We start from the raw sequence: 21,655 nt of genomic DNA, 5'->3' as shown, positions 1-21,655 counted from the left end.
AGCTTTGAACACCAATTTCATGAGTTTTAATGCTGCTTGACTGTAAATTGCAATTCTTAGATATTCTTAAGGATTAAAAATAGGAGCCCAGGAATTTGATGTGTTAAGCATGACTTTGTGAAAGCCTCAGGTTCTACTTTCTCTATCCATTTTAGCTTCATCTTTGGTTTTTCCTACCCCATCTTATTTTCTTCTAGAAATGCATTTCTCTGTTAAAATTGTCAAGGCTACTTAGAGGAAGAAGGTTGTGTGCCGGTCTCATGCAATTTCTGTGTTGCAAATATAGCTGAAGTTAATGAAAAGAGACCTGTGTAATCTTTGTCACCTGTGTCATTTTTGTGGCAGAACGTGCTTATATTCTATAGCTTTGACAGCTACCTGGATGGTGGCTGTCTCTCAGGAAAGGGAGTTTTTAATAATAAAAATATATACATTTTTCCTTTTCTTTGAGAATTATTGGTCCATCCCAGATGCACATGTATGCATGTGTGCTTATGCAGTGATAAATAACCTTGTACACATACATGCATCTAAAATTCCAGAGCTCCAATCTGAGTACTGCATCTGGATAAGTCCCGTTGTTTTGAAAGAGGGAGGCAAAACAACCCTGCTGGTTCCTTATCCTTCTGGCTTATAACGTTACACTATAGCTGGTTGTAGCAAAAAGTGAATAATTATCAAAATTGCTGTCATGTAAACTTTGAAGGACAAAAATAACACAAATACTCCACACTTCCTGTGGCTTTTGGCTGCTATCAGTGAGTACTGCACAAATGCCAAATTAGATAAAACACTGCAGAGTTGGGGGTCCTCTGTGGAAAATGCTACCATTGTCATTACTGTCTTCAGATGAAGTGCTACTGCACTCAGTGCTTCTGATACCAAGCACACTAGTGGTTGTGGGGTAAAGCAGAAGGCTCTTTACCTCAATAAAATGCAGTATCTTTACCAACTGTATATATTTTTAATTTTAGATCCTTAGAAGAGCACCATGATCATCCTGGCATGGTAATGGGAGATCTTCAGTCAGATGAGGAAGATATCATGAACAGTTCTGATGAAGATGATGACACGAATTCTGATTCCAGCAAAGGGGAGCCTGATTCTCAAGATCAGGTATCTTTTCATCTTTATCTTCTGGAGCTGCTCCTCACTCCTGTGCTGTTTACTGAGAACCTGTTGGGATATTTTCAAGCATTGAGTCAATGTAAATAGATATATAAAGTTTCTCCATTTTTATTGTTTATTGTGCTACTCATAAAACTTTGATTTGTGTGCATTATCCTAACGTTAAAAGACCAAGTTTATATATACGCTATTGGAAAGTGTGTTGCTCGGCACGTTTGTTCTTTGTCTTTCACTGAGCTGCAGTCCTGTCTACCGTGCCCCTCTAATAGTTGCATTCACAGATGTATATTTACAGATCTTCAGCTTTAAAATGATCAGGGTTTTAAATACATCTTAAGGAAGCTGTCTACTGGAGTGCATCATGTCTCTCATGTACTGAATGTAAAATTGTTTTATTTGTCAGCATTGGAAAAGCCCAAAGAATGGGGCAAGGTCCAAAGACCTCCTTCTGAAATATCTGTTAGAAGCTGCAGTTTTGCATAGGGGGTCCTTTATCAGGGGGTTGGCTGTGTAACGAAGGCTGTGTTTCAGTAACCGCTTCTGTCTCTGCAGGCAGCTTTCTTATGTTCACATGATCTGCTTACTGACCTGTAAGTGATCACTGTAAATCTGCTTGGCACACAGGACACGTATGACCAAATCAGTTTTTAATTTTTCATCTTCAATGGCCTGAAAAACAGAAGGTTCAACCTAATTTTCAGTATTTAGGTTCATTATTTTATTCTTTTGGTGCTGAAGGGCGGTGATATGTGCGTAAGCGAGGCCTATAATTGTAGGGCTGGCAGGACCATCCTTGTGGCCATCAGAGGAGTGCGAGCCATAGCTGTCAACAGTGTGTGAAGTCGAGGTCTGACTTTCTGCTAACTTCTGCAAATAGCAAATCAGAAAGAATGCCTCTCTTTTAATCTTATTTCCCAGTTTGTTGCATTTTTAGGAGTTCTTTTTTGTTATTCTGGAAGTTCTGACACCAGCATGCTGCAGGGTATTGCCTGTTCTCAACACCAGCCCTGACAACTTTGGTGGCATTTTCAACTCCTTGCAGGTGAAGCGTTGTTTCCTGCAATGGTAGACTTAAATTTGGCTCCTTTCTGGGGGAAATAAATAAATAAATACAATGAGACATTTTAATGCTGGAAAAGAAGATTTGATGATGTGATGTCAGGTCTGAATTTCACTTTACAAGACTTGCTGATCTTTGTGCCCTTAGAAATGCCCTCAACCTTCTGTGACAGAGTTTTTAGAGAAATGTCCCTGTTAGGAGGCTCCTCAGACAGGTTTCATGGGATGTGAGCAACCAACAAATAATTCAGAGCTCGCTGTGAAGCATCTGCTGGTCGGCTCGCGCCAGCCGGCCTGTGGCACGTGCAGCCGGCAGCTGGGGATTAGCAGCAACCCGCTCCTCGCTTCCAGCTTCCTCACAGCTCCTGCAGCTGCATGAGAGAATGAAGCAATCCCTGCCTTGGCCTTCAGCTGGTTTTGTTTTTGTTTTTCCCCACCACGAGCATCTGGCTGTTTTGATGTTTTTTGCCCGTTAGAGAAGTCACAAGGCTCCCTTCCAATAGCGCGGCTGAGAGGGAGCCCAGTTCTGATCTTTCACAACTCTAAATTATACCCGTCTGGGCTCAGAGGATCTTTTGGCTGAACAAATGCCAAGTGGTCTTTTCATTGCCATCTGGTACGTGAAAAGGCTTTCAAAGGGAGCTGAAAATGGACTGTGATGTTCCATGTTGTAGTTGTTTAGTGTTAGCATCTTGCTCTCAATATACTAATTTTCATCTAATTTGCAACTGCCAGAACCACAGCGATACCTTGCTTTGCAAAGTGAAAGTGTCTGTGAGTTCAGTCTTGCAGTGAATGTATCAGCTGTGCTGTCTAAAACGTCACTGAGGCTTGAGGACAAGCATTGCAGTCTTACCTTCAACTGACCCTCACAGTGTACATCTAACAACTTCTTGGAAATCGGTTTAATTTTTGAAGTAAAATCCTAGCTTTGTGTGTATTTAAAATAAATAAAATATGTATTTAGCATGCATGTGGTACAGCACTGGATTACTGAATTTAGAAAATAATTCAGCAATTTGGGACTGTCAGTTAAATTAAAAACAATAATAAGAATCATAACCATAGCTGAATCTTGCAGCAGTAGGGCTTATGAGCCAAAAGTTCGTATATGCTGTCACTGAGACCTGATTTTCCAAGTAACTCTTTAATGGCTGTACCTACTATATTCAATACTGCCTCCCCACAACTGTGATTGTGCGTGTTTTCTGTACCTCCTGATACTTTAGTCCTCCTCATCCATGTTTTCTTTGCAGCCCATTGAAATGGAAGCCTGAATATGTAGTAGATGTAGTGACAGCTGGCCATAGAGAGGCATATGGCAAACCATGAGAGCTATGATGGAAAAAGGTGTATTTTGTCTGAGGGAAATTATGCATGGGAGTTATTGTGCAGAAAAAAAAATAATTGCCTGCATCCTTTTGCTTTGCTATTCCTGTCCATTTCTATCTGGCGGTGAACAGTAGCCTTGATTTTTGGAAGCTGTATTTGTGTATGTAAAAACCAGCAACATCTAAACTGTGTCACAGGTAGATTATAAGGCTGACTCAACAAGGCTGCTTCGTATTCTAGCAACTTCTTTAGTAAATTATCAGAAGCTGACCTTTCTGTTCTGTGGTGATGTCTTTTTCTTTCCATCATTTTCAATAAATAAAGTCTGTGTTTCTTTTAAGATGTTGAAGAAAGTCATTTGAGTTTACTGCAAATACTGCTCATGCTGTAATAATCAGGAGAAAAAGTATAATATGCATTTATTTTCCATACTTCATTACTTTCACTATTTTAACTAATAATTGTCACTTCCTGTTCCTTCTTTCATTATGGCAGCAGTGCTTCCTGTAACAATTAAGTAGATAGGCCGACAGTTATATAAAAACTGCTGCTAACAATTAGTGTTATTTCCAGCTACAAGTGAAATCGACATTCACGTGGATCCAGGAAAGGCAGGAGATTACAAAGCAGTATAAAGCACTTATTACACTTATTATTATTAGAAATAATTACTGAATAGTCATGTTGGATTTGAGGAATTACTAGCCTGAAATAATAGTATAATATAAAATTTCCTTTGCAGGGCAAGGCAGCTGGAAAGAAGACAAAAGTTTACCATATTGCCAAGGAGATCATGAGCTCAGAGAAAGTGTAAGTGTCAATGCTAAGCTGAACAGCTTCTCAGTTTATTTTAATTGGGCAGTTCTGATTTAACTGTCTGCTTTTTTCTTGCTTTTCTGATAGGTTTGTGGACGTGCTAAAGCTCTTACACATTGTAAGTATTAAAAATAAAAGTATAATCTGTTACAGTTTTGTGTTTTGGTTTTAGTGCAGTGAATGTGATCTTTTTTCTGCAGTGCCTGCATAATTTTTAAATGCTGTTTTTTTGGATGAGTATTTTGGTGTTTCATTCTGTGTCTCCTTTATTAATGTATGCAGTCTTCCCGCTGAGCTGGGGATACTGCTTGGATACTTAATATGGATATATATCTATGTATGTGAAGCAGCACCATATTTATAAACCAATTTCTACCATAACAACCTAAATAGAATCTTTGGTTAGAATGATTTTTAAAGTAAAGGGGAGAAGAAGAGATCAATTTGCCATTAGAAATAGTAAGTAAAAGTATGCATTTTTTAGGTAACCTAATTAGTTAGTTGTTCTCTTGCATCCCTCATATGGCATATTTTTCTAGGCTGTAGCTCTTTGACAGGCTCTTGCTTTCTGATAACAGCTGTGACTGCAGTACACACAACATGATGTCCACAGCAAGGGTTAAGTATTTCATCCTTGCTTATGCAAACCAATCATGTGTTAAATGTGCCGTGTAGAAGATGGAAAAAAATAGTAAATTAATTAGCTTTAGCTTTCTCTAGCTTCATTTGATAAGGTTCTATCAACTTCTAAGTAATATCTACTTGTACCATTTTGTTGCTCTGTGAAGTTACAAGCACGGTGATTTTTCTTTGGGTGCCAGTAGTAGTTCCATTACAGGCAGATGAGTTTGTCCATGTCGGTCTCTCGAGAAGCGTGGTCTGTGAAACCAGGAACAAAGACTCTTATGTATGGATGTATACAGTGCTGTAACATGGAGATCTTTGAGGAAGCAAAAAGGATTCCCACAGCACTTGCCAATTCCATTTTTGTAATTGATTAATAATTGAGCCTGTTCAGGCTTGATTTTTAAGTGCTAGGTCAAGCGCTTGTGGCCAACGTGTAATTTATTTTCAGCATTATTTGTAGTAGAAAACTCAAGTCTAAGTGCTAATTAAAGGAAGAGAATTGTCCTAATGAGTATAGACAAGTTTTAAGCTATATAATTTTAATTATCACATTTTTCTGGTGTCAGCTTATGTCTTAAAGACGTCTTCACCTTTCAGTGTGTATGTGTTCAAGGGATATATGGATAATGCCCTTGGAAGCAAAGTCCACACAGAGGAAGAATTTGGGAAAAGCAGGGAGTTAAGGAAGTTTCTGGTATATTTTTAAGTTTGTCCGAGCATTGTAACATCCAGTGTTATAGGGTGTGTTTTGTTTTGTTTTAGGGGACAGCTCAGGTGAAACCAATATGCAAGTTTGTAGCTGGCAAGTACCAACAGGTTAGAAATGTTTCTGTCCACTGGAAGTAACAGTCAGCATGTATTCAACACAACCTCATAGGAAACTGACAGACCTCATGAATTAAAAGCCAAGGCTCTACCCATCCTGGGCTACTTCATGCATAGTGAGAAGTAGATCTTTACTGAGTTTGTCATATAAGTCTCCATTATACCTTCTGATCTCTCTGCCGTAGTTCAAGTAAATACCTGAAATGTAGTGACTAATTCTGCTAGCAATGATTCTATTCAGCCTTTATTACCAAAGTCAGTTCTGCAGATAGTGGCTCTTACAACAACAGCCAGGGAACAGGACTGTTGGTGCTTGAAGAATCTGAAGTGGAGCCTAAAGCTGTTGATGTGGTGGGAATGTGTCTGCAAACTGGTTACAAGCAACACTGATCTTTTTTAGAGGGTTGGTTTTGTTTTGTTTTGTTTTGTTTTTAATCTTTTATATTAATACAGTCATGTTAGGTGGTGCAGCTCCTCTGGACTATCAGGGTGCCTCTCTGGACACTACTGTGCTTTGTGAGTATGCCTGGCTTCTGCTGAAGGCAGACTACAAAAGATCTCTACAAAATGATAAATGCTTGGAGACATTTCTGTGCCATGAAGTAAGCTGGTCACAGTAGAGATAATGTACTTTAACTGGTTTGGAACAATGATGCTTTCTCAGATGGGTTTGCTTGAGGAAGGAATCAAACATGAGTTGCAATCTTGAATTCCTTGCACTTCTGTGATAATTGGTAATCTGTTTTAGTGGATGAGATTCGAGTGGAATGTTTAGAAACTCCAGGAAACAAAGGGACTTAAATCAAAACAGCATATCTGGTCTTTGGGAGATGGCCCATGTGTAGTTTCTGAAGGGCTGAGAAGTGAGAGGTGTTACTTCTTCCCTAAGGGCACTCAGAGAAAAAGAAAGGAGCTGTGAGCTGGATGTGAGACATGGGGGAATAGGGCGTATTTCTGGGTGGGAGTAATGCAGGGCTGGTGCTCTTTGTGTTTCTTTGTCATGGATTCTTTGGGAATGCTTTGCTTTGCACAAGTGAGAGAGCTCTGTAAGCCGCCCCCTCTCACTGTAAAGATGCACTGCTTGGCCTCATTACTGTCAGCTCCATTTATCCATTTTTTTTCCTATATAAGAACAAATATATATATGTGTGTGGGTATATGCATATGTGTGTGTGTATATACATAAATATATGTTTGGGTTTTTTCCCCCAAAACCCACTACTCCTTTTTTTTCTCCCTTCCTTTTAGATTTTTCCCTTTCCTGCTGTGCTATGCATAGTGAGGTTTCTGATCCAGCAAATAAACATGATTTTTTGGATGGGTCCTTATTATGCAAAGCTCGGTGTGTGCCTTTGTGCTATGTTAGTAAAGGAAAGCTTAGGCTTGCAAGCTTTTGCCTGAGCTTTAAGGTCAGTGCTTCCAACTTACATCCTTATTAGGACTCTGAGAGCCAGAAAGAGGTTGTCAGGAGGCACCTGCAACTTTTCTGCAGCCACAAAGTCACCCTCTTATTGCAGCAGACAGATCAGAGGTCAAACATCTTTCTATTTTCTGTTCTGTGTCCTTGCGGAGGCACTTAAAAGAATGGGAAATTCTGGTTTCATATGTTTCCAGTTTCAGAAAACATTTACAAAATTATATATTAAAAAGATATTTCTCAACCTCTCAGGTTTTGGGGTTGTTTGTTGTTGTTGTTGTTTTGTTTTTTTTTTTGCTAACTGGTCTGAAGTGAAAACGTGATAAATTTTTAATGTGTGAAGAGCTTTAGAATTTCTGACAGAGGCATTTGACAATGAGTTGCAGCTGTCATTATCTTCTGGAAAAGGCTGATGAAATAGTTTAGGTTTGGAAGGAAACATTGGTCCATTACCCACTCTTGCTTGAAGCAGCATTCTTAGAATATGTCATAGTCAAATAATTATTGTAAAAATACCTATATTATGTTATTAAAAGCTTGTAATCGATTTTATTGAGAGAAGGTATGTAATTCCTTATTCATGATCTTTATTAACTATAAAGTTGCAGTTAAGATTGCCTAGTTGTATTTTGAAATCTGCAAGTGTGTTCCTGGCAGCCCTGTTACAGTTTGTCACAGTGCAGTGGAATGGCTGCTCCTTGGAATGCAAACTGGGAACTTTGCTCCTTTCCCCCATAGGATGCGTGTGTGTGTTCCTTGAAAAGCGTCCAAGTGCAAACATATTTTTCTCCTTAAATTAAGCTGACATTTGAGCTATCTGCAGGTGTATTTAGCTGGAGTTGTACTTCAGAGGAAGAGATTATGGCTTATTTTTGCTTTGCTGATGGTATGTTCTAGGAGAAGAGATCCAAGATGAATATTGGTTGAAACCTTAGGAGTAAAATATGTGGCCAAATTTAGATCATGTTGTTCTTTCCCTTCCTGTTAAATGCATAAAAAAGTTTTAATTTCACCCATTTTGACTCGTCTTTCTTCAAATGTTAGAATGAAGGTGCAGTTAATCAGCCAGCAACTGAGTGGAAATTTAGTCCTGTTAGTACGTAGCTAAGCATCTACTTTTGCTCATTCTTTGCTGAGATGGGCAGGTTGCTTGGCTTTGCACTGGGAATCCTCCAGTGGAAAGAGAGGAATTGTGACTCAGGGCGTTTGCAGAGGGGAAGTGCGTGGGCTGGGTGTAGATGATTCATAATGGGGTCAGAATTATTTCAGATATCACTGCCATTTGCTTATTTAAGGAAACTGTATTAAAGGAGGGGTTGAAGGAGAGAGGGTCAAGCAGAAACAGCAGTGTTGGTGTCTTTCTACTGTTTAAAAACAGTGGAACAGCTCTAGCAGGGGTGTATACTGATAGAATAAATGAAATTCTCAGAGGGTTTTGAGTTGAGAATGTTTTATCAGGCATTAACTCAGCAATAAGACATACTCTAAGAAGCCTTTAAAACTTTTTGAACTAGATTTTCATATGGACAAGTCCCTGGGTGAAGGCAGTTGTCTTCACCTAAATAGCTTGGTCTAGTGGGAGGTGTCCATGCCTGTATGAGAGGGTTTGGAACTAGATGATCTTGCAGGTCCCTTCCATCCCAAACCATTCTATGATTCTGTGATTATCATTGGACTAGAATATAATGTAAAAACTAAACCAGTAGTTCACAAGGCAGTTTTCAAGAAATATACAACAGCCTCACATCTTCTGAAAGGAAATAGTAAGCTGGAAAGTGAAGGAATCATCCCAGTTTTAGATTCATAATCTTGTTTTGTGTCATTCGCTTTATGAAACACTTGGTCTAGAGTTGCAAGTGTTGTTTTTCAGTGAAATAAGCACATTAATTCCAAGGCGTGGCGAAGAAATTTATGAGTACTCACAAGGCTCATTTTTTAATTATAAAACCTTGCTTTAAAATTTACTGTGGTGAATTGCTGCATTGCTTCCAGCACAATAACTTCTAGGGCAGCTCAGCTGACCATCTTTGAACAGACTGAAGAAAACAGTGCTTGTCAGCAGCATCGTATTAGTACTACATGCTAAATGTCTCTGTAATATGAATTGCTTTTTGCAGATATCTACAGATGCTGGAGCAATGTGTCTATTATTTGCAGCAGTGGTTCTGTTTTTATTCTGATTTTATAAATCTGGTGCACGGATTTAGTTTTAGAAGGAATTAGATGCGTTAAATCGGTATTCCTGTCATTTCCAATTCTGAAGCCATTGTATGTCAGAAAGGAGCTTTCCCTTGTTAAAAAAAAAAAAAAGAGAGAACTTGACTGAATAGCTTCTGCCATTTGGAGTAAAATTTCAGATTTTACTATTTGATTGTACATGTTTTACATTTAGTGATTAAAACAGACCCGCTGTAGGTTCTGGTCCTTTTAGATAAGCCATTCCTTTCTGGGAAGGCAGTACTTGAATGGCAGCGCTGCCAGCTGGAGACCCGCTCCATTTGTTTGGCTTTCCTACCCCCTCTCCTCAAGCATGTGCTCTCTGCCTTCACCTCCCAGGTTTTTCTCGAGATGAACTTGGCATGACAGTTACTTCACACCCACTGCCAGGTTATAAATAAATCTTAATATGATTACAGTGACAAATACATTGTGCCGCCTCTGAAGTGAAGACTTGATAATTCCAAAAAAGAAGGGGGAAAAAAAAGCGCTGAAGTTTATCGCCTTTGTTGTTGGGCAGTCTGGTTTGCATCATTTGAAAGCTTCACGTTATCTTTCTTCCCTCTGTTTCCTTTCTGCAGGGCTTCCTCCCTTTCCTCAGTTGTGGAGGGAGATGCAGGGGTGAGGAACAAAGTTTTGGTTGGCTGTGCTCAAGGCACAGTCTTTAACAGCACGATCCAAAGCCCAGCGAGGCTGATGGACTTTGGATCAAGCCAATAAAGAAACCCAAACCCCCTGCATTTGGAAAACATCCTGCAGGCGCTTTGAATGCGATATCTAGAAGTTAAATAAATGCTCTTAACTACAAGTGACATTCCTGTCTTATCTACTGGTGCTTAAACCTGGCTCCCTGCTCACCGTTTATTGTGTGACCAGGGAAAAGCTGGGCTTGTTGATTTTGTTACAGACAAAACTGCTTTTCTTTCCATGCTGCAAGTAGGCTTATAGTGCGTGGAGAAAATTCCTGTCCCATCCCATGGCGGAGCATATACAGTATATTGTGTGTGCGTGGGATTTTTTTGGGGGAATATTATCATAATATGATGATGCATTTTGCATGAAGCTCTTCAGAAAGCCTCATTTGAGCTTTTGCCATTGTAATTCCATGTATCATTTCAGTGTTAAGCAATGCCCTAGGGTCAGAAAAACCCATAAGATGCAGCTGGTAGTTAACCTATGTGTCACTAGTCTGCACAGAGGATGTAAAACAGAGCATTTCCATATGAATAACGCCATCTGTTTTTTAACTCCCTTGCATTTAGTTCTCAGCCTTCCCCATCACAGCCATCGCCCTGTATCTCTTTTCAGTTTCTTGTCATAACTGTGCCCTGGCGCAGCCTTCACGACCCAGGGTCACAGAGCAAGAAGCTGTCTGGAGCTTGCTGATGTAATGAGGAGAGGCCAGGAGAAAGCTGAGACTGGAGTCTGACAAACCCTAAATAGTGCCAGATGCTGGGCCGATGAGATAGCCAGTAAGACCTGGAGCAGTAGACTTGTGTGTGTGAGCCTAATTCCATTTTTTATTATTATTTTAGCCAAAGGACCGTACAGAATTTCAAAGGCAAATGTGAACCCCATGTGTATTTAAAGTAGTCCTCATCACTGCACATAAGAACGTGCCATTTAGTCGCCCTTTTTGGGTTACCTACAGACTGTGTGTACATTACTAGGTTTCAGCAGATTGCAAACTAAAAAGAGCTATTACAGACTGTTTTATGCTGTTGCCCAACTTCAAGTGAGACATAATAAAACAGATAATTCGGATTGAGTTCTGCCCTGTTGAGAGCTGGTTGAAGCATAAAAATATTCCAGGATCCTTCAGCAGTTAATGCAGTTTTCCTCCTCCCTGGAAATGGTTTTGAAGCAATGTTGTTTTGATAATGGACAACATTTAAAATCTCACAGTTCCCATGCATTGTTAAAATAGCTCTTTGTTAGTGTGATTTTTCCTGTAAGAGCCGCCACGTATAGAAAGTTCTGTGACATGGTATTTTTAAACGAGGCAGCACATCTTCCTAGAAGGCGTTTGTAAATAACTACCAAATAGCATAAAGAAAAAAGCTTTTAGATTATGATATTATGATTGCATTGGCTGATATAATAACATTTTTGCTTTTTGACCCAAATCTTAGTAAGAAGATGCTCAAAGCTGCCAATACCTTTGCAGACAGAAGTACTTTTTCACTCTAGTTTCCTCATGTGTAGTATCAGCTCATTTCTTAGGGGTGTGTTAAAAAATAACAAACAACTTCCACAGTGCATATCCAGGAGCGAGAGAGTCAAGCTCCAGCATCAGACTGAAGGGATTAAGGCTGACCCGAGGGAGCGAGTTGAAGCTGCAGGGAAACATAACCCAGATGGCACCCTCCTCTCTTTGGTAACGGGGAGCAGGGCCTGGAATGTCTGCAGAGAAAACACTGTTGTCTGCACTGGTGCTTTGAAGGCTGTTGGCTCATGGTGAGGGTTTCTCTTTGTGCTCCGACAGGATTTCCGGGACGCGGTGGCACACGCCTCTAGGCAGCTCGGGAAGCCGGTGATTGAGGACAGAATCCTGAATCAGATCCTGTACTACCTACCTCAGCTGTATGAGCTCAACCGGGACCTCCTGAGGGAGCTGGAGGAGCGACTGTCTCATTGGTGACTATCAGTGAAGGAACACCACTCCTTTGATGTTAAAATTTGTCTGTGGGGCTTTAAAGATGCCACATGAGCACAGTCCAGCTCTAGTTTGTTTTTCACATGCCTTCATAAATGGCAGAATTGGCTTTGAAGGTATAAGGGTACCTTTCTGTTTAGCTGTTTTATTTGGTGCTGAGGAACATCCAGAAGGCACGTCAGCACATGCTTTAAGCAACCACACTTTTTTGTTTAAAACATAGGTTTCAGTTGAAAGTTCTCGTTTCTGCGTGTGCATGGGCATGGTAAATGGACTGACTTCATGAGAGGAACAGAAGGCTCTTCTGAAGATTGGTTTGCCTTTCAAAGGTAGTCGAGGTCTCCTAACCAGACAGTGCTGATTGGCAGTCCTGCTGAAGTCCATTCTCAGTTACGCTGGTGGGTGGACCTAAACCAGCCAAAGAAAGTGTACAGATGGAGGCACTGAATTGGGTAAAGACTGTAATCCTGAGCTCCCTATTGTGGGATGCAGACACCATCGTAAAGTTTGAAGATCCATTCCCTTGGAAGTCCAGCTTGTATTAAGTTGTTCAAATGGTTCCAGATCATGTAGAGCAGACTGTGAATCAAGTGGTTGCAATCTGACTCCCAGATTAGTGTGTAGAAGTGTACCTGGTAAGACTTTTCAGAGTAGCTTGTAAGCTGAACGCCTGTCTGCTGGACTGTAAGCTCTTTGTTCAGAAATAAATTGTCACATCTTACTGTGAAGACAATCAGTGTCTTGCTGCAAGGTTAGGATGTATATCTTTTTGTGCACTAATTGCTCTATTCTTGTTTCTAGGCTTGAACATCAAAGAATTGCTGACATATTTGTGAAGAAGGGCCCCTACTTAAAGATGTACTCAACCTACATCAAGGAATTTGATAAAAATATTGCGCTGTTAGATGAACAGTGTAAGAAGAACGCAGGTTTTGCCTCAGTAGTGAAAGACTTTGAGGTACTTTTTAAAGTCCTTTTTAATATATATCCTACTTTGTCATTTTTATGTAAGACTTTAGAGACCATCCTCTAATTTGATTTTTTCTTTTTTTCTGCTGGGTCTTGGCTTGAGCCTCTGTAGGGTGGAAGTGAAAAGACATTCAAACTTTCTGAAGTTACTAGTGATGCTGGCTGCCAAAGGACCTTGATTTTCAGAAAATTCAGTACTTGCTACAAGTTGTTTTGAAGGCATACTAGCAAAATCACCAGTTGCTCTTTTGGGTTTTGTCTCTTGGCCATAATGCAATGATTAACTGACTTGTTTTAAGCAGGTTGATTTCTCCATCACATTACAGGCTAGTAGCTTACTCATGGGAATCGTATTTCATTTCAGTTAGAAACATACAGAAATGACTCTTACAGTCTACGTATTTCTAAAAGCTTTTAAACCCAGCCCATGCAAGAGGCAGTTGAAAGCTGATTCATGTCACTAAAAGCAATGCCAGATTCTTACATAATCCCCTTAAATCAGAAAGGAGCTGTGAGCTTCCTCAGAACATGATCCACACAACCTATGCATGTACCTCCTATGATGCAAGCTTCCCCTTGAGCAATCTGTTCTCTGTTAGTTTACAAATCATTAAAAAGGCTGCTTAGAGTAGGCAGAGGAAGAGCTTGAGGTAGAGTCCGCAGGTACAGTAAGAAGTCTTTTCGAGGACTTGGTGTTTCTGATACATGTTATTTTGAAGGCGAACTCAAGATAATATGTATTTTTTTAAGCACGGGTATTTTAATTATGTGCTGTCTTTAGATGTTTGGATTAATTAAAACTCCTTGTGAATACTGCTCTCTTCTCTGCCTTTCTTCCTAATGGACATTTACATTGGTTACAAATTAGCAAGTCTTTGCAGCTACCCTTTCCTTTATTTCTGGGAAGATTCACTCCCCTTCTTTGTAAGCAAAATAACCTATTTTGAATTCACAGAGAGTATGAACGCTTACTGATGTCTTTTAACTCAGGATTAATTTTACAAACAACTTGCACACAGGGGAGTACTTGCTTTGTGGTGCATTGTAGTGCTACAGAAGTCACACCTTTAAGATCAGCTTATCTGATATTATCGGCAGCTCTTTGTAGTTAAGTTTGCTTTTGCTGGAGCCCTTGACTACCACAGAATTGTCGCTTATGTTGGCTGTTTCTTTCAGATGAGCCCCCGCTGTGCAAGTCTGGCCCTCAAGCACTATCTGCTCAAGCCAGTTCAGAGGATTCCCCAGTACAGACTCCTTTTGACAGGTATAGTCAAGCTCTTACACAATCTTAAGAAACCAGTTTTCGTGTGCTCCAGAAAATGTGTTTTCAGGCAGTTGTATCCATCTGCAAAGCACGTTTATCTGATTTCAGTTATATAAAGCTTTTTTGAAAATACAGTATGGCTTTAGAGGCTTTCTTTGGTCATACTGACTGCAACAAGATACACAAGTACTAGTATTTCCAGCATTGTGGTGTGCTCCCTGATGGTACATTCAGCACTACTTGGAAAACATGAAATTGTTGGTGGTTTGTTTTTTTTTTGTTGTTGCTTGTTTCTGTTGTAATAAAAGACAGTAATTTTCTTAGAGGGTTGGAAAGCTCCTCTTCTGAATTTTGGGGCTTGTTTGCTTGTTTGTTTGTGTGTTTTTTAAGGAAAATAGTGGTATGGAAAACTAGAACGAGAAGAAGGACCTGAAAGATTTGTCTGTACAACGGTTGGCTTTTCCTGCAAATTGGTTCTCCATTTCTCTCCTGCCCAGGTGTTTTGTCTTTGAAAACCATTCTTCTTTAAAAGCAAGAAGTTTGGGTTTGGTAGACGTTAGTGTTAAGCACTCAAGACTTGTTGCAGGGGCATGAGCTGGTACAGGACTATAAATCTGGGCTCTGTACTCGGCTTTGGCACTGGCATGTCTAGGTGACCATGAGGGTTGTCTGCGTGATGCAGTACTTTCATTTTCTGTAAAAGGAACGTAGCGGTACAGGCCTCCTTTGTGAAGTATTTTGAGATGTGTTTGTTGTAAGAGGGGGGTGGCTCCTGTAAGGATTTGGAAATACTTAAGGCATTGTTTTTGAGAGCTGTTGCTTCTTGATGAGCTATTTAAAAATAGCCTCTGTTTATGTAGTAACTGCAAAATAAAATGCTGTATGACCCTTTGTTTGGCTCCATAGCAGCTTGTTGGCATTTCCCCAGCAAGTACTTAGACTAGTGATGCTGTGGGAGGTACAAACTCCAGTGCTGAGGAGAAGTCAGTAAGTTATTAACCTGGACTCTTTTCTTTTTAATTGTCTCGTGGAAGTCATAGGCGGGGAAGAAAGGATTAAAAGACCTTTATCAAATGAACTACTTTGTGGGGGAAAATATTTGTGTCTGTTAATTGATAAAATTAAACCACAAGAAGGTATTTGAGGAGTTGCTTTATTTTAAAAGGACACTGGCTCAAGGCATTGTGTAGGCTTTTTATATATTCCTCAGTCAGTGGAGATGCCTTGGATAAGTTCAAAGGTTTCCAATCAAAAGGCAGAACAGAGGAGCAATTCCTTTGTCAGTATACATAGCAAAGTGAGAGATGTCGGTGATGAATGGCACAGAACCATTACTACTATGAAGTAGAAGGAGAGTTCTTTGTAACTATTAATTGCCATTGTGGCAGGGAGCAGCTGTTTTATACAAGACCTGAAAATCTCATCCTGTGTTATGTGGAAGTCCACAATTCTGCTGACCTGGCTGTGGCCACCCAGCTTTAAAAAAAATCTGTAAATAACATGTGCTATTTACATGAATTGGATTGCAGTGCTAGTTACTGCTTTAGAAAAATAAATTTCTCGTGTCCTGTGGGAGGAATGAAAGAGATCAGACTAAGAAATGAATTATGCTGTGGCAGGGGGCTTTTGTTTTGGATCTCCTTCATTTTTGCTGTGTTCAATTATTCATGCCATTTCACACTGTCTTCTGTGTTCCCTGAGATTCTCACTCTCCTGTATCTCGGTGGATGACTTCTCCACTTCGTTATCTTCTAGCAGCTCGGGATAATATTGAGTAATCTCTGTACAGAGTCTTTGGAGGATATACCAAATATTCGGCTCTGCTTTTGGAGATGAGCAAAAACAAAAATGAGCTAAAGTCGCAGTGATGCAGCAGCAGCCCCAGACAAAGACAACGGGCATCTGTGTGTGGCTGAGGAGGGGGCAGTGGCTTAGAGCAGAGGAGAAAAAACAGTCCAGGAAATGAAGCTGCAAGGCCTGAGTCAGCAGGGATTTCTTCCTATTTAGATGCTGTGTGTCGGTGGGACAGCTTTGTTCTAGTAACCTGCTGCTACAAGATTGTTGCTGTGCTTTGAAGTGTAGTGGCTTTTGTGCTAACAAAAGGAGGAGCAGGTGGACTTATAAACCAGGCAAGGAGAGGCACAACTCAGCTGTATTTCTATTTAATTATACAGCTTTTCCATCCCAGCAAGGGAATCTCCACTTTCCCACATAACCCTGAGCTCTATACAGCAAATGTTAAGTGGGTTGCTGGGGAGGTTAATTAGAGACTTTGTGTTTTTAACAGAAAGAAATGAAGGTGAGGTGAATCTCTTCTCCAGAAAATCTGGTTTGAGTAGAAGACTTGTATGATATGAGCAAGCACTTCAGTGTTGGATTATTAGCTTCTATCCTCTTTTACACAATGTAAGGCTTGTAGAGAGAGAGATGGTGTCTCTTATTATCCTCATCTGAGGTCTAGTGATGGGAGGCTGAGGGGGATTGAAAACTCTGAGCACACTTCTCTTTCGCAGCTCAGAAATAGAATTGTCAGACTTCAGGCCAATTCCATTTTGCGAATGGATGTTTTGAGTTTAATGTAATTAAACTGGACAATTTGAGACAATAAGTTAATGAAGCAGAAGGTATTTTTTATTAGAGTAGAAGTGATAGCTACTGGCCCCTCACATGAAGGAAAAGTGAATTACTGGCTTTAAAGTTTAAAGATTAAAAAACTTGTTGTGTTTTGGGTTATCTAGCAAAATTATGGATTTTAATTTTTAAATCTAGCTTCCTGAAGGCATGTTTAAGGAGTGCCTTCAGAATATAAGGAGGAAAAGGTCAGACAAAAATTAGTGTGTTTTCTATTAAAAAGCTTTTCTCTTGTAGTGTGGTTCTTTTATTCACCTTGAAATGGCTTGTGTGAATTAATGCTGCATGCATCTTGCTTACACAAAGTCATTTATTCTGTTGCATGCAGTGCACTATTTGGGTAACTAGGGATTTTGGATGGGTTTTCTGTTCTCGTGGAGTTGTGTTGATAAGATTTGTTTTGCTAGGATGGCCTCTTTGCTGTGTTGTGATCAATGGGCAGCTTGCGTTGTCATGCAGCTGTGAGGGTTGCTATCAGTTGCGAAACAGAGATTGCGCCTTGCTTGGGTGTTAGTCAGACCTCTGTGCCATTTACAATGCTACAGTGCTTATTCAGCCCTCTGTAATTTAAAAAAAAAAATCTTTGCACTTAGTTTCCTGCATAGTCTCAACTTCTGTTTTGTTGTTACATCACTTGTACTGTTCTCTGTTACACTAAAGCAGGTCCATTCTTGGTGTGAGATTTGTCCTGGGCACACTGATCATCTCCTTTCTTTTTAAAGCAACAGAAGGAAGCCCCGGTGCTGAGGGTCTGACGCTGTTGATAGTTTTAATATTATTAATATGATCCATATTTTAGTCAGCAGTTGTGGAAAGCTGTCTGTAATATAGATGTGTTTCATGTTTTCTCCCAGAAACCTGTGTCTCATGTAGAACAACTCTGAGTAAAATGTCTGAACGACTGAAGTACATCTCAAAGGGGAAAAAATTTGGCATAGACCACAGATACCATTCCACCTTAGTATTTGACTTCTGTATTTATTTTATCTAGGATTGTTTTTGCTACATGGTTGCTGTAATGCTGTTCATGTCTGTGCAGTGCTGCAGAGTGTGAGGCAGAACCTCCAGACAGCTGTTGCAAGCCCAGAATTTCCAGTGTGTATGCGCAGAAGAAACTGAAATAGTCTGTCAGTTGCTTCTCTGAAGCTGAGTTTTAGCTGTTCACTTGCCAGATACACATAAAGAGATCAAAACTACGAATTTGCCACTTCCAGGATTTTACAGCCGGAAGTTTTTTTGGCTGTTTCCATCTTGCAGTGCAAGAGCTGCCTTCCTTTCTAAATACAGAATCTTAAATGGTTGCAGTTATGTTAAAATCTCTCTTTAATGTTCCCTCTGTTATCCGTGGGTATGACTTAAAGTGCAAAACCCTGCAAATGGGATGAGGTGAAGTATTGTTCTTTGTGGGAACGTGTCATAAGGCATGAATGTGCCAAGAAGAATTAGCCCCCGTGTTGGGTCTCTGGTTTTAAGTTTCCAATGCAGTTACTTTGAATATTAAATTGGATGTTTCCATGTACTAGAAAGTGCCAGTGGAGCATATGCAGATTAGTGAATTATATCCACCTGACCTCTTGTTCCCAGTCCGCAGAGAAGTGACTCTGGCTGGCTGCTTTAAGAAGCTGCAGTTCCTGTATAAGCTGTAGGGACTCACACTTTTACGCTGGGAGGTGTCTGCTGGAGTCTTTTGTTCTGGCTCTGGTGGAGGCTGAGTTGCAATAAAACTTTAACCTGCTTTCTTTATGGAAGGTGCCCATGATGCTCACTCAGCCTGGGCAGTAATGTGCAGCTCCTACTTAATGACACTGAGGCAGTGGAGAGCAGCTGTTGTGTGTGTGTGTGTGTGTGAAGTGGGTTCCTCCAGGAACCAAGTTAAAAACCATGTGAACTCCTCTCAGTTCCTTGTAAAATACCTCCCGTTGATTTTAATCTTATGCCAATTTCTTACAAACACAACCCAAGCTGAGACAAGATGAATTCATTTCGTCTTCTTGATGAAATCATTTCAACATGTGTGCACCTAAATACTGCACTTGCAGCTACTACAGCAAAAGATGTGGAGACGTGTGAAGGATACAGTGTTATAGAGCTGGAAAAGTCTGGTACCACATCAGGCTCATGTTAAAATCACGCGTTGGCCATTCTCTGATAAGGATCAGCCAGAACCTGAAGTGGAGCAGCAGGCTGTGGGTGTTCCCAGGCCCAGCCAGACCTCCCAGCGCTCCCACCCCCAGCTCACCCGCAGCTGCCCCCAGCAAGGCCCTGCTCCTTCATCCCAACCTGCTCTTCATGCTTCTCTTGGATCTTCCCTTAGGTCTTTGCCAAAGAATAGAGCTTCAGTGCCAAATGTTTCTCTTCCTGTAGTTCTGTTTTTCTCAAGGCTTTCATTAACTGACAAGATTTCTCACTCTTCGTGGTGTTTCGACTGCTGAACCACATTTCATAATTCCCTTATTTTGCATAAGGAAACCATTACAGTATTCTTGAGTGCTCTCTAAGGGGCATGCATGAAGCAAGACGTCCTGTGAAGGCAGGAACAATTGGCTCTCGATCCTTATTGAGAGAAAGGATGAATCTGGGTAGGGCAAACATCTGGGAGCTGAATTCTTTCACTCCTACATGAAACATGCACAACTGCTAAGCTGAAATCAAACGTTTCCTAGATTATATACAATGAATTTTCTCTAAATCAGATGGAATATGAGTACCTTGTTTAAAAGACAATTATGAATTAGTATTGATATTATCAATCTAACAGCTGTATTCCCTTGGAAGTTCCTTATAAAGTTGTGTTTCTTTCAAATTGAAGTAGTTCAGAGCAGTATTGAGGCTGTATAGTTGTCTTTGACAGGATATCATACTTTTTGGTGAACTGGACACAAGACCAGGCAATGGAATCTCAAGAGGGATGTTTTCTCCCATAGTCAGACATTTGGAGTTAATGTTATCCGAGTCAAATAAATGGAAAAACTACCGAGTTTTGAGTGTACTGAGATTGCCACCTCGTGGTTGAAGAACTAAATTTGCAATTGAAAACCAACAATTCCTACATGAACAGCTGAGCTGCCTTATAATTTCTAATAATAGTTAATAAACGTGCAATTTTTAATTGAAAAATATTAATCATAATCCAATTTGCTGTATTGCATTACTTCTTTCTCATCTCCTGTAGACAAGTTAGGGCTCAGACAATTATCTATAATCTTCAAACTTTCTTGTGTCATCTTAAATGTAAATGATGGTGAGTATGTACTTGTCTTCCACCTGCTTGTTTTGTTCCAGAATAATACTTAGAACATACCACTTCCCTTTAGAGAAAGTCACTGCTTTTTTCCTCTTCCCTGAGCAAAATATCATTATATTCTTTCCTTGTGGAAATGCTGATTTTCCTTATGTTGTTACCTGAACAAATTTAAAAGGTAATGTGGCATAGACGTGCCTGAGAGGCAGATTGCTAGGAAGATGTTGGGTTTTAATGCTTTCTGATGCTGTTTATTTCTTTAACAAAAATGCCTCCATTATTTTCTCTTTATACAGATTATTTGAAAAACCTTTTAGAAGAATCTGCAGACTATAGGGATACTCAAGGTAAATGTCTCTTTGTTCTTAAGAAACAACAGCTTGTGTAAACACAATAAAGTTTCTAAATTTTAAATGCATGCAAAATGCTAAGCTAATATAAGTAGAAATGTTTTCTGTTTAGTTCTGAGTTCTACACACACTTAGTGCCTCTGGTGCTCAGCGGTACTAGGAGTGCTTCTAGCCAGTGGTTCCATTCCATTTGCATGAGCCCAAGTCATTTATTTTGTTCTCATTTATGGCATTTGTGTAAGCCCGTATCTTCAGGAGGGCTGCACAGATGTATCTGGTGGGAATGCACTAAACGAGTGCCTTGGATGTTCTGAGCCAAGTTCACTTTCTTACAGCTATGTCTCTTGGTACAGTGCCAGAAAATCTATGAATATTTATCATTCTTAGGACATTTAGATATGGTAGTTTATTTGACTGTGCTGAAAATATAACCCCAAAAATATTTTAAATGACTCTTTCAGAGTCAGAAAAATTTGTCTTGCACTTCTTATGGTTGCGAACAAGCTGATGTTTGCACTGCTGTGGTAAGCAACTGAGCGTTTAAAAGGTCTATAATTTAAAAGAAGTGTGTTTTATGTAATACTTTCTTGTGATTTCTCCAGCTTCTGTATTGAAACTCTTCAATAAAATTCTCTTTAGATTGCCTTAGGAGGAGATTTTTGTTCATATTCATACCTTGCTTTAGTTTGGCTTCATCACCTTCTGAACCCTTTGGTTCAGAAATCTGTATCTTTTAATGTACTTGCTTTCTGAATGTGAACTCATCAATAAGGAAGTAAACATAGTCTAACGTGCTAATACTGTAGTGATATCTTAAAAAACAAAACACCCGCAACAACTCAAGGCTTTGGTTTTGACTGGGAAGGTAGGCTTCTCTGAGTACTTTTAAGCAATCTTTATTTGGAATTCATAACTGCATTTACTTATTTGCAGTGTTTAACTGTTACTCAGTGCTAAATGGCATTTTATCAGTGCAGTTGTGCTAGCATTCAATTAAATAAGGTTTATTTTTCCTACATAAATCTATTACAGGTTTTGGGATAAGATCCTTACGTGGGTTCTGTGTAATATACAGAGTTGCTGTTCAGTGACTTACATAATCCTGTTATATAACCCCTTTTTG

At 39.8% G+C, this 21,655-nt stretch overlaps 1 protein-coding gene across 1 annotated transcript in view; it reads left to right on the top strand.

Moving 5' to 3' along the window:
• The window catches only part of FGD6 (FYVE, RhoGEF and PH domain containing 6), a 64,015-nt gene that overhangs the window by 23,961 nt on the left and 18,399 nt on the right, over positions 1-21,655 (top strand). The window contains exons 3-9 of the mRNA XM_015858402.2: positions 975-1,116; positions 4,262-4,329; positions 4,423-4,453; positions 11,907-12,058; positions 12,879-13,035; positions 14,223-14,310; positions 20,479-20,529. Coding sequence (XP_015713888.1) covers positions 975-1,116; positions 4,262-4,329; positions 4,423-4,453; positions 11,907-12,058; positions 12,879-13,035; positions 14,223-14,310; positions 20,479-20,529 — 689 coding nt within the window. The remainder of the gene's footprint in view (positions 1-974; positions 1,117-4,261; positions 4,330-4,422; positions 4,454-11,906; positions 12,059-12,878; positions 13,036-14,222; positions 14,311-20,478; positions 20,530-21,655) is intronic.

Source organism: Coturnix japonica, chromosome 1, assembly GCF_001577835.2.
Source record: "Coturnix japonica isolate 7356 chromosome 1, Coturnix japonica 2.1, whole genome shotgun sequence".
Classification (NCBI taxonomy): Eukaryota; Metazoa; Chordata; class Aves; order Galliformes; family Phasianidae; genus Coturnix; species Coturnix japonica.
Note: the sequence above shows the minus strand (reverse complement) of the source record. Positions and strands in the feature narration are given on the sequence as shown.